The sequence below is a fragment of the Lycorma delicatula genome, chromosome 8 (genome assembly GCF_047948215.1).
Source record: "Lycorma delicatula isolate Av1 chromosome 8, ASM4794821v1, whole genome shotgun sequence".
Classification (NCBI taxonomy): domain Eukaryota; kingdom Metazoa; phylum Arthropoda; class Insecta; order Hemiptera; family Fulgoridae; genus Lycorma; species Lycorma delicatula.
The window spans coordinates 54206440-54220356 of record NC_134462.1 but is presented as its reverse complement, the minus strand read 5'-3'; the positions used below and the strand labels follow the sequence as shown (position 1 = coordinate 54220356).

General features: G+C 29.5%; 1 protein-coding gene across 1 annotated transcript in view; it reads right to left on the bottom strand.

The window, feature by feature from the left end:
- The window catches only part of LOC142329454 (uncharacterized), a 144002-nt gene that overhangs the window by 98506 nt on the left and 31579 nt on the right, over positions 1–13917 (bottom strand). Inside the window, exon 2 of the mRNA XM_075374102.1 lies at positions 5650–5743. Coding sequence (XP_075230217.1) covers positions 5650–5742 — 93 coding nt within the window. The 5' untranslated portion in view covers position 5743. The remainder of the gene's footprint in view (positions 1–5649; positions 5744–13917) is intronic.

Sequence of the window (13917 nt, the reverse complement as noted above, 5' to 3'; positions counted from 1 at the left end):
TCTTTCAGTATAAGTCTCTTTTAATAAGTATTTTAAGTGATCTGTTTTATAAAACAGTAGGGTGGTAAATTTTATTATTTCAGATAACTGCCCAAAATTGAAAATATTTCGGGCTCAAAAATAGCTTATTCTCATGTATTTCCATCTACTGAATTCAAAAATCACCATAAAAATGACCCATTAGCTCTTGATTTGAAGATACAATGTCATTTTTTACCCGAACTACATTTTTAGTTTGGGGATAATTTTGTTTTTGGAGTTGTCATACCTGTTAAATGACAAAACACAACGTTCTCCAGCTGTTTTTAGTTTATAAACATTATCACTGTTGCTGTGACTGTGAGTTTCATATTGTTTGTATTGTAATTAGTGCAGAATTCAGGTTTTCGAATGCTTTTGAAGTGAACAATTCGTTAAATCAAAATGCCACAAAAATGTGTAAATTCAGTCGATAATTTTTGTTACATTTTTGGTGAAATAAAATTTTCTTCACAAAAACGCAATCTGACGCCTCTTGTGAAGACTGACTATCAGCATTATTTTAGTATGAAGCTAGGGGACCAGAATAAATAATGGGCTCCACATATATGTTGCAACTCTTGTTCAGTTATACTACGAGAATGACTGAAAAATAAAAAACGATCTATGGCTTTTGTTGTGCCTATGGTTTGGCGGGAGCTTACAAACCATACAGATAACACAGTTATTTTTGCTTGATTCCACCTGTAAAGGCAGGATTGTCAATGAAGAAAAAGGTACAGTTCAATATACTAATCTTCCATCTGCTATTCGACTTATTCCACATTCAGATAGTTTACCAGTTCCTACTCCACCCCAAAATTATGAGCTTGAAGTAGAAGATGAAGACAGTATGGAAGAAGAAGAACCCAACAAGCCTTCCCCATCCCATGACTCTGATTTTGACGAAAAAGATGATAAACCGCACAGAGTGAGTCAAGCGGAATTGAGTGATCTCATTCGAGATCTTGATTTGTCAAAGGAGAAGGCATAACTTCTAGGGTCAAGACTACGGCAATGAACTTTTCTCCAGCGTGATGTCAGGGTCTCAGTCATCGTTACAGACATCGTCATAGGAAACTGCTTTCTTTTTTTGAGATGAAAAACAATCTTGTTTGCTGCGACGTTAATGGCCTGATAAAATGTTTGAATTTGAATCATGATCCAACTGATTGCAGGCTATTCGTAGACTCCTCCAAGCTTAGTTTGAAAGCGACATTACTTCACAAAAGCAACCTTCTATTCCTGTTGGTCATACAGTTCACATGAAGGAGACTTATGCAAACATGGAAATCCTCCTACACTCAATCAAATACGCTGAAAAGTGGAAAATCTGTGGCGATCTAAAAGTCATCGCTGTACTCTTAGAAATGCAACTGGGGTACACACTAAATACTGCTCCTTTTTATGTATGTGGGACAGTAGGTATAAGAAATCACGTTATATTCAAGCAGATTCGCTTGCAAGAACTCTTAACTCTAGCGAGAAAAATGTCAATGCCGAGCCTCTCGTCAACCCAAAAGAAGTTCTTCTTTCACCTCTTCATATAAAAATGGTTTCGATGAAAAGTTTTGTCAAAAGTATGAACCGAGAAGGACAGGCCTTTAAGTACTTAGGAAACAAATTTCTTATATTAAGTGTTGCAAAAGTTAAGGAAGGTATTCTTGTTGGGCCACAAATTCGACAACTTGTAAAGATCTTGCGTTTGACCGAATTTTGACTGAAGCTTAATTCATAGATTTTTAGGAAACAAAAGGGATGAAAACTACAGTCAGTTGGTGATAGTACTTCTGCAAAAATATCATCAACTCGGATCCAAAATGTCCCTTAAAATCCATTTTCTCCACTCACACCTGGACGTTTTTCCCCCTAGTTATGGAGTTGTCAGTGATGAACATGGAGAAAGATTCCATCAGAATATTTCTGTAATGAAACAAAGATATTGGAATGAAGCAATGCTTTTGGATTACTGCTGGTCTGTGTGTAGGGATGCTCCGGAACCCATTTACAAGAGGAAAGCCAAAAGACAACGATCTCATGAAGCCACCACATGATTCAGACCCAACCAGCTGCCAGGTATTCTTCCATCAATTAAGAACTCTTAGAATGTAACTGTCATTAAAAAAATGTCAAATGGACTTTCTACGTTATTGGAATATGTAATTAAAATGTATCGTTTTTTCTTAATCCGTTAAAATAAAATACTTCCAACTATTGTATATCGCAGAAACTAGAGCTAATAAAATTTTTTTCTTTGTCATATTCGTTTTTGTCAACCTAAAATTAGTAAGATTTTACTCGTGAAGTGAACAAACATTCAAAAAAAACTTTTGTTGGGCAGTGATAATTTTTGCAAATTCTGATTTTTTTTATTAGCAAATTTCTATTCATTGGATTTTTTGTAACGTATCTGTTTTTTGTTGTATTATATGTACACTATATTAACTGAAGTCGAACACAAATCATTAAAGAAATGGAAAATATATTAAGTGAAAGATTTTTTAAATTAATATTAATAAAATTAAAATTATTATAATTATACATATAAATTATACTGAAAAAAAAAATTAAAATTACCTACAAAAAAAAAATGTTGCTTATGATTTACGTAAAATATATTATGATGGTAAATAACATTGTTTCATTGTAATAATGCGTTAAGTTTACTACGTAGCTTATATTGGTGAACAGTAGTAAGTCGTTTGTAAGAGTAGTGAGATATATTGAATCACAGTGTCGGACATGTATAGATCGTGATTAGAGAGAAACGTGATGTGCATTACGAATAATTCAGCTGTTGTACGAGTACTCTATTGAACTTTATAACAGAAGCTAAGCAAATTGAAAGAGCCACTGTTGTGTTGGTAAAACTGGCAACTAACTCTGTTATCAAAAGTATTACACTATTCTACACTTAGTTTAAATTTAAATAGTCATAAATAAAATATTTAAAATATTGTTTCCTCTGGTTATAAAAATAATCAATTTTACATAGTACACGGTTGAATTATTTAGTAGAAATTTGTATATTTTCAATAATAATTTACATTTTCTTTTATTTTCAACAAAATTCAAATTGCATTACAAGAATATAGATAATTTACTTAATTACGTCAAAATTTGATTAAGTAATACTTAAACTTTTAATAAATTTAATTTTTGTATAAAGCGTAATATTTAAAAAACAATCTATCCTAATTACTACTACTTGTTAAATAAATTTATTGAACCATATAGAATTATAATATAATTATTTCCACAAGGTTGGCAAAAGTCCGTAACAATATTTCAAAATAATTAATAGATTTTGTATGCAACATTTACATAAAATATAGGTAACGCATAGCACCAAAAAAACAAACAATATTCATTAATATAAGAATCTTCCTTGAAATGCGAACTACAAAATTGTATGAAAAATATATTTTGGAATTTTTCTTTAAATCATTCCTTAGATAACGGGATTTCATTTTTCTTTCTTTTAATTTATATTTAAATTTTATTTATACTTCCATTTTATACTCGGAAAAGGTATGAAAATTAAAAAAAAATCATTATGAAAAAAGTAAATTCAACTTATTCCGTTCACAGATAGAATTTCAAATTGATATAAAAATTGCAAATTTATTAGCAAGAAAATGCATACAAAATATTTTCTTGAACTCGTAAAAAGATATTGTAAACATTACAAAGTAATATAAGTATTTATTGTCAATATATGGCATTGAAAAACATGGTTCTCAATTAAAGTTTTCAGAAATCCAATCTTTTAGCACCGCATAGAAAAATAGAGGGTCAAGTCCTCTCAGCTCGTGGTCGATCTTTAGCGAATTAACGACTAACACAATAACATTCTACTACTCGTTTCAAAAAAATCTGGCTATTCGTTCTTTTCTTTTAATTTGGTAAGGAAATTTTATTCATACACGCACGCGCGCTTGCATGTCTGTATGTGTGTCCCACGGAGAGGTATACGCTTTTGATTTAGTATCACTCCCCCATTCTACCACCGATTCTATTTAAACTTTAATCTTTTAATGAATGTTCGAAAATTTTAACTTACAAATTATTAATTACAAAATAGCTGGTAAATCCGATTAAAAACAGATGTTGTTCTAAAACAGATGTTGAATACTAGAACAAATTAGAATAGTACTCAAACAGATGTTTTAATGCTACACTGGAGATACCGATGTTCTTTGGTGGCTGGGTTTCAAATAACCACACTTCTCATGATTGGTCGATCAGAGACTCTAAAAAACTGCATTTCATTTACATTCATACATATCATCCTCATTCATCCTCTGAACCACCTTACGGTGGTTCCGGAAGCTAAACAGAAAAAGAGAGATGTTTTTCTAAAAGTGATTAAAAACAGATGATGTTGTTGAACAGCTGTTCAAATTTAATAAAACAAGTTAATAGCTAGTCGTAATCATCACTAAATTATCTGACTGTTTTCAATTACTCTAGTTCTAATTATAAATTCTAATTTTGTTTCTATAAATTCTAGAAGATTGAAATTTTCACAGAACAATTTTAGAAGTTTCTTTAAAAGGTCTGTAAAGTTTCAATAAAATCGGCGAGTGATACTGAATCAAAAGCGTATACCTCTTGATGGGACACTCTGTATATATACGATTATATATATATATACATATACATATTTATCTGAAAAATTTATACTTCACCATTACCAAGTAATGTCTTATTTTACGTTGTAATAAGATTATTTTCTTTGTAGTACCGAATTCTTACAAAATAAAATGGTTTTTATTAACATTTTTTTTTGGTAAAAGTACTGCCTGGTAAGAAAATGTATATTCCTATCATATGCAAAGAAGTCATATTTATTAGATATTTTTTTAATAATTTTCCAGTATAAAAAAAATGTTTATACTTTCTGTACTTTCGAAGTTTTATATTATAAATAAATCAATATATATATATATATATATAGTTTAACGTATTTTTTCTTTATGCAACTGGACATAAAATTATTTATTTATTATTTCCGGCGTACCAAGAAAATATAATTCCACTGTTTATTTGATTCATCAAAATTCAACCGTAATTATAAATGACCAATAGATTAACTAGTTTCTTTATATTTTATTTATATTTCTCTGTGTTATTTTAAAATTTTGATAGTAAAAGGATTTTCAAGTTGCAGTATTTTGTTTTTCATTACATTACATTACAGGTGATTGAAGTAAACTCTTATTGATCTTCTGTAACAAATTTAACTTTAGTATAAGCTTGCTAACTTTAAATTATGTTACAACTTAATGACTTTCTACACACCAATGATTTTGGTAAATTATCACTATACAGTATTTTACATCAAATTAATGTGTTATATATAATGTGTCAGTAACGTACTATTTATGAAAAAGATAATATAAAAATAAATTTATATAATATAAAATAAAGTAAAATAGGTTCTTAAATGTACATTACGCTTTACTTAGAAATAAAAGATAAATTGTTTCTTTTTCACTATATTTTTTTCTGAGAAAGACAATATTTAGTCTATATATAAGTTAAACGAGTTATTACGTTTATAGTATAAGCTATAAAATTCGTTTATTAGATATGCTTTCATAAGTTACTTAATTTAATTTTAATTACCTGGGATGAGAATCTAGCTAATAGAGAGTGTATATTCAATTTAGGGCTACATTGTTGCCGCATTTCACCAGGTTTACACCAAACAGATCCCATCCTAAAACAGCACCGATTAAAAAAAAGAACAGTTATAAATAAATTAATACTGAAATTAGCTTACTATGATAATTTCTTAACTATAAAATATTACCTTGTATTACAGGAGTTTAAGTTATTTTTTTTTTTTATAACCATTAAGAACAATTTATCATACATTAAAAATACGCATAATTAAATTAACTCAAGCGATAATATATTAATAAATACTGACCCCTGGTTATATAACAACACAAACGACATATACAGAAATCTTTGGCCTAAGTATGAATTGCTTTTTCCAACAGTCTTGCGTTGGAATGATTTGTTTACATCAGTTCTAAACGTGAGTGAAATGGATTAGAGATGAAAGATTCTTTAATTTTATTTGTTGAATTAAGGAAAGCGAGCGACACCCTAAGAATAAAATAATGATTTACCAAAAAATCTGAAAGTTATTCATTCGTTGTAACCTCAATTTTTTTTATGCTGCAACGCTTTATTTACAATTGCATTCTCATAATGAAACCATAAGTAAATCGTATAGGAAATAATTACGTGAAGGAGTAATATCCAGAGATACTCCTCGAAAAATACAAATAACAATAGTGTGAATTACTTCTCTGGAACAATACATAATGAGATTATAACAATTCAAAAATATCTAAGAGAATAAATTTTAAAAAAACCAAAAATAACGAAAAAATGAGATACAAAACTGAACAAAGCATAATAAACAGTCCTCAAAGTATAACGATCTAAAGTTGAATAATTACAATCCATGAATACAAAATTATTGGGATTGTAGAACTTAACAGAACTCTATACTAGTCCTCATTACATCAATGCAAAGTCGAATAATTACAATCGATTGCAGAATTCTCACCTTATTTGTTCTCATTCTTATTTGTTCTTAACTATATTCAAACAAAATTTAATAATATAATAATAAAAACATAGCATAATCAATAATATTCAACAGAAACTAGACATTCAAGCATAATTATCAAGTTATCATCCCAGTTTAGAGAGTTAAAATTCTAATCGTCATCTAGCACCTAATGTTTAGTTGCTTCTTTTTTCTTTTACTCTACGTCATACGACGGTTCAGATGTAAACCTAGATACCATACATGTTTGCATATGGGATATAAACGTTATCAGTTGAACTTGAGGGAGTCTCCTCTCCTCATTGTAAACGCCACCTGATTTAACTTAGCCGGAATTACTCTTATCTTCCATTTACATAGCCTCACGTTGATAAGATCTAACGCAGAATGCACTCTATCCGAGATTAAAGCTACGCAGCTTTAATCTCGGTTGACGATGACGCCATCGTCAACCGCCAAGATAACCGTATCATCCGCAAACGATGCAACTGTGACATAGTCCGGTCTGGTAAGATCTACAGTAAAGATCAAGTATAAAATCAGATCCAAAATTGAACCTTGTGGAACTATTGAACGTGTGTCAATAAAGTTAGACAACTCCTGATTATATCTAACTTGTGAAAAGTGACCATCCAGGTATACTGATATATGATACTAAAACGGCTAATGATAACGGCTATGTAATACTGAATAAAACGGTTGAGGCAGGCTCGACTTTTTGTAAAGAAGAAGGTAACCAAACCTAAGACCTTCTGCACATCCAAAAATGCTGCTGAATAATATTACTTCCTTTCCAAACGTCTGCTGATAGCACTAATAATTTTGTGTTTGATAAATATGGTTGAATGGCCACTTCTGAAACTGGTAGTTGGGGATAACGTCTTTGCTAATCAATACCCACAGTTTCCGAAGGAAGAGCTTCTCAAGGATCTTAGAAAGAATAGACAATAAAGATAGGTCTCTATGAGGAAACTTCGTGCTTGGATTTATTGGTTTCAAGACCATCGTATTTGTGGTACTTTCCACTCTGACGGGAAATACGTTGTGCAAAGGATCGCAATAAAAAGGGCAGTTATGTACAGTTTGCTTTTAGATGGTAACATATATAACATCCAGTGAGTGACTGAGTCCAACTCTAAAGCATTTTTTTAAATTTCTTATCCTTTCAAATTCTTGTGAGCCTGAGCAGATAAGAAGGGTTTTATAGGGAGGCAGAGAAGAATCGGATTATTCAAAAAATCAACAATTTCTTGCTCATCAGCTCCTCTTTATCTCATTTGGCTGGAAGATCTTGCTTAGGTACGCAGCAAACAACTTGGCCTTTTGGCTGTCACTACAAACCCATTCATTCGATGATCTTAATGATGGAAACGATAGTGGAGGTTGTTTAAACAACTTCTTTGTGGTTTCCCAAGGAATAATCAATCACCTCTGCTAAGAGGAGAGAGATTTTCAACGTATAGATTTAATTAGTAATAATAAACACTTAAATACAATATATTAAAAGGATATATGAAGTATTCTACGAGTCTATGAATGAAATAAATCAACATTTTTAACTTATTAAAATTTTTCAAAAAAATCCTTTACAAGAACTTAAATTATGTACATTTTTTTTTTTTTTTTGAGTACCTTATATCATAATTCGATTTTATGCCTCTGTGGAATGCAGAAAATAGAATATAAATATATGGCCAATTGTTATTTACTTTACGTTATGATAAACGTAATGTTTACCATAACATTTGTATGATTTTTAATAAGATGAGCAAAAATATGTTAATAATAATTACGAAAAACACCGACCATTTTACATCACAGGTTCAGTGATATTTATAAATAAGTAAAATGAGATAAAATATTTCACGCCACTACGATTATGGATCTTAGCACGAAAATATTTCGACGATATGTCTTTTATTACGCGAATCACACTACAATAGCATCTATCTAGTTTATTTATTATGCGATTGTTACAGCAATTTCCTCTCTGTAGAAGTTATTTTTAAACATTTTCTTTATCCTTGTTGCAATATGCAAGTTTCTCATTTTTATATATTACAGATTGTTTCCTCACACTTTTTGTATAGTTGTTCTTGTAGCATTGATTTGAAACATCTGAAGTCCAAGATATACCGACCAAGATTGCTTTCTCTGATATTAAGGATAATAACGTACAAACAGTCACTGTGATAAACAGAATAGACTTTGAAACAAGTAGGATTGAGTACCACCTATGTTTAAATGGACTAGACATGCTGGTATAATGGCGAAATGCTGTTATGATGATAACATGCTAAGCCAAATATGTGTATTTGGCTCAGTGAAGAGGATATCGCCGAATACACATTATTCTTTATTTTTTTAAAGAAACTTGGTGGGATGTTGTTTAACCAAAAACTTGGCTAAGTCATTTTTGAGAGTAAATTATAACAAAAAAGTAGTCTACATCCGTTTCTGTAAATGGAATGTTTACTCAGCTTATTAAAATTAACGTAATTTTTTTTTCTTTTAAGAAACTATTTCTGACTGAATAACTTTTTTTTGAATTCCTATAACTGTGAAATCGTTGAACCATAGATGCAAATAATGAAAAAGTTAGGCTTATGAGCGTTTTGAACAGATATAAAATTTAGTCGAATTGAAAATTAATGAATGAATTTTTTCGGGCTTTTGAATTCAAACCTTAGTAATGAATTGAAATCGTATTGATTGTATATTATTAACTAGTTTATGAATAATCTGTACGAGGTGTTCAGAATGTGCGTCCCATATGCAGATCTATAACCTTTACGCGTAGTCAAATTCCTACGGTTATAAAAACCTTAAATAAATTCAATAATTAAAATCGAATTACTTTAAATAATTTTTAATTGCATTTGAGCCTAAGATCATGGATTTATCACAAAATAGCTATTATGTTATCATAATCTACGATGACGGATGCTAATTTTTTAAAATACATAACACAATTTTATTAAAACAATATATTGTTTGTGTTTTAATACTAATCTCTTAACATAGATTAGTTGAAAATAACAAAAAAGAAAAAATAATCATAATAAAGGAAATTCATAAAATTGGCGTGTATTAATAAGAGTTTACATTAAGTATTTTTTACTTTTACGACTTCAAAATATTACCACAGATTAAAATACAATAATCAATGAGAAATTTATGAAGAAATGAAAATTATCTTAATGACTGGTGTTTGATTAGAGAATAATTAATTATTACATAAAATATCAAATTTTTATGACAAAATATAACGTCATAATTATAATATTACAGCAATATAATGAAAATAATCAAACCGTTATTAAATTACAATATTTTTTTTACAATATTAAAATTAATCAAACTTAAGAAAAACAAGAACATTTATATTCAGTTCATAAAAATAATTATAATACTACATAGAAATTAAAAAATAATATGTATTGTAATATACAGTTTAATTAAAATTACCTAAAGTATGTAAGTAAAAGAAAATTTTCATTATCTATAAAATAAAAACTAAATAATACAAGTATTATTTTTAAAACCGTACGTAATTTAACTGTATTTTTTGTAATTTAAGCTAATTTTATTTTTATTTTCTTATTAATAATGAACCCATTGCAATGATTTTTTTCGTACAAAAATCAATAGAAAAATGCAAATAACAAAATATATCAAGATAATTAAAAAGTAGGCATAAAAAAATTAAGTGTTTTATATCGTTAATCTTTTTTTAAAACAATAAATTAGAAAATCTAGCAAATAAAAAAGAAAAAGTTATACTAGGGTTTACCAATCATTCTAATTCATTTGTTATTTACGTATTCAACTTGAAATGATAACCGAATGTTAAACGTTAATGTATGTAATAATTTATTAATGATCAACTTACAATAAATTTTTGAAATACGTAATATATATTTTCACAAATAAATGTGTTATCACTTTCAAATTGGCTTCTCGTGTATGTTTTTTTATAGGGTATTAAAATGTTAAAATTTCATTAGCAATGTTCGATAGCCGTAATTCACTCGACGTTCAACCTTTGTTGAACTTTTACTAATTTTTAACAACCTTTAAAAATTGAATGATAGTTTCAACAGCAGCCCTTCTGAAATCTGAACCCTTAAATGAGCAATATAATTTAAGCTTCTTATTTAGAGTTATTCCTCGAGATCTGTGAATACTAACTGCATATACCGTTTGATCTGTAATACAAAATTACTCACTTCGAGAATAAGAAATTTCATCTTTTTTTAAAAGATGTCACACTAGTACATAGATACAGAATTATCGAAGAAAATTGGTCCTGTGTATTTTCCAAACTACATAAGAATGCAAAGTAGTATATAATCGTTGAATTTTTATATATATAAATATGTGCATACGTGTATTAATTATATATTCATATACAAATAATTGAAACTTAATAAAAAGCTAGCCGGGTAGGACTCGCTTCGACCGTCTAGCCCTTATGTTCGATCCAGGGGGCTCCGCCCCCTGGAACCTCGATCGCGTTCGTATAATTTTAGATAAATCGTTTGTATCAAGAAGCATAAATCGTTCAAATGAATGAATCGTTCGTACGCTTCGTTCATTCGTGCACGAGTGGGTGGTAGCCGATGAGGCACGGGGACTCTCGCACTCCCGAGCGAAAAAGACCGAGCCCTGGCGGAGATGCTCCACTCCGGGTGTCCCCGTTAGAGGTATTGGCATAAAGACCGAGTCCCGGCTCGGGAGCCGGGTCTCGGTTTACAATCAACCTCTGATTGTAAAAAAATTTTACAATAAATAATAATTTAATAATAACAATAAAAAAATATGCAAAATATGAAAAAATCAGGTTATTAGTGAATTAAAATTTTATGTACTTTTCATTTCAATTCAAAAATTTTTACAGAGGTTAATTTATGAATAAATCAATATATTTAAATTAAAAAAAAAGTTAAAAAAAGATATATGTATATGAAGTTGGATTCGAATCCAACACAAACTACAGAAACAGAAACACAAACCACTTAAGCGACGTGAAACAAAATTAATATATAAACTAATATAAAATGCTGATACGGACACCACAAAAAAATGTGATGCAGTGTGGTGTCCACCATAATGCATTTGTGTAACTATCCTTTATTAAAGAATTGGAGGATTGTATCTCACTTTCAAATGAAATAAGTTTAAATGAAGTTCAGCAAATAATATGTATATGTAATTTAATAGGCGTACAAGGAAGTCATGTGGTGTCCACATCAAATTTTTTAAATCTAATGAAGGGGTGGAGAAGTAAAAGAATTAGAAGTATCGTATAAGTACCTCGATAAAAGTTTCAGAGGAGCATAATATTTTCCTTATTTATTCATTACCTTTTCAATAAAGTAAAGTTTAGAAAAGTAGTTTTCAGAAAATTACCCGTTAATGAAATATATCAAATACATGCCAATTTCAATCAGACCTTATTATTACTAATTTCATTGAATTTAATCGTTAATTATTGATGAAAATATGATTTACTGGTACTAAAGTAATAATTTGACGGTATTTCAAGAGAAGTTAAAAGCGTAACAAATTTTAGTGGATTATTGTTCATACTTCTGAATTACGTTAAGATAAAATATTAAATTTAGTAACGATATTTTTGTAACGAAAACATCGATACAATAAATGTTTAATTTTAAAATAACATTTTTTTTTAAATGGGGAGTTTCCTCACGATGTCGAGAAAGTTTTGTAACTCGTTGTCTTTTTTACTTTCCCGTCTAGTTAGCGCTACAGTAGAGCTATAGCTCTAGAAGAGAAAGTATTGTAATCAGTCCAATTTGGTCATATACAGTTTTCACCGGATCTTCACGTTTTGGTATCTAAGGAACCCAAAAAACCAAAATACCGGATGTAAATTTTCCGGATGTTAATATTTTTATGTACGTGTGATTGGTGTTGACCAATAAATAACCTTATATCTTCAGAACTACTGGACCGATTTTAACCAAACTTGGTCAGATTATTTCTATATATGTGGCATTGATACCATTAAATTTTCAACTTACAAGATCAAGGGGATGAGGCTGTAGTTCAAGTTAACTCGAGATTTCACCCAACTAAGGTCATATTTTTCTTAGGGACATTTTTAACAATTAAAAAATAACAATATGTGCAAAAGATGTTTTGCAAAATCATACCCACACCAAAAATTCTTTAAACTAGTGACTAAGTGGGCATACTGCGTCAATTTTAAATTCCACAAGGTTACCAACCAAATTATTTTTTACACTTTAAGTATTAATTGCTTATTTTATTTTATTTAGTTAATGTTTCAAAGGTTGGTAGCACTGACGTAATGCTGTTGTAGTAGTCTGCTATGTTGTGACGTCATAAGTGAGCGTTAGAATTAAATAAGTGAATAATATTTAATGTGTAAAAGAGTAACTCGATCATCAGGTTGACTCGGTACCTAGTGAGTTAAGCCTCGCGGCTACACCAGTCTGCCGACCATACGAGCAAAATTTTTTCTAAATTGTGAAATTGAATTAGTTTAGTTAGTGCCAACCGTCGCCGCCAGTACCGTCACACCCGCGCGAATTAAATGCGGTATGCGAGCGGGCTTTAATTAGAATTATTTAATTAAATAAACAAAAAAAATATTATATTTAAATAGAATTATAAATATTTTAAATTAAGTTGTGTTTGTGTTTGTAAGCCGCGCATCAGAAAAATGCTACAGTTGTAAGACTTTTTACAATTGTATTAGTTAAATATAATTAAAAATATAGTTTATATGGAAAAAGTAACCTCAAAGAGATACTTAACAAGGTTCAATAAAACGATTAGTTCATAACAGTTTACCAAGGGAATGAATAGATTAATCGTTTACTACTTCCTTACTCTTTCACAAAGAGGTTGAATTTATTACCATTCATTATCTATCATTTAAGGAAAATTTTACATACTATTTACTTTGTAAAAAACAATACCAAAATTTATTTTGCTTATAAAGAAAAGATAAATTTTTGCTTACAAATAATAAATGAAATTATTTATTTGAAGAAGCTACAGAAAAATTCCCGCACAAAAAATATTTGTGCGTTGAAAGAAACAAAGAACTCGACTATCATCAGATAAAAACTCAAATTCTACGTACCAAAAAAAAAGGATGGAAGACGAAAGATGGATCAAACAAATCTATACCATAATGAGGAACTCCAAAACCAACAACACATCACCAAAACAATAAATAAGCACAGTCAGGAATGAGTTATGCACCAACAGACTAGAGTAGAGAAAACACTTTCACATCAGAGTCGTTGGAA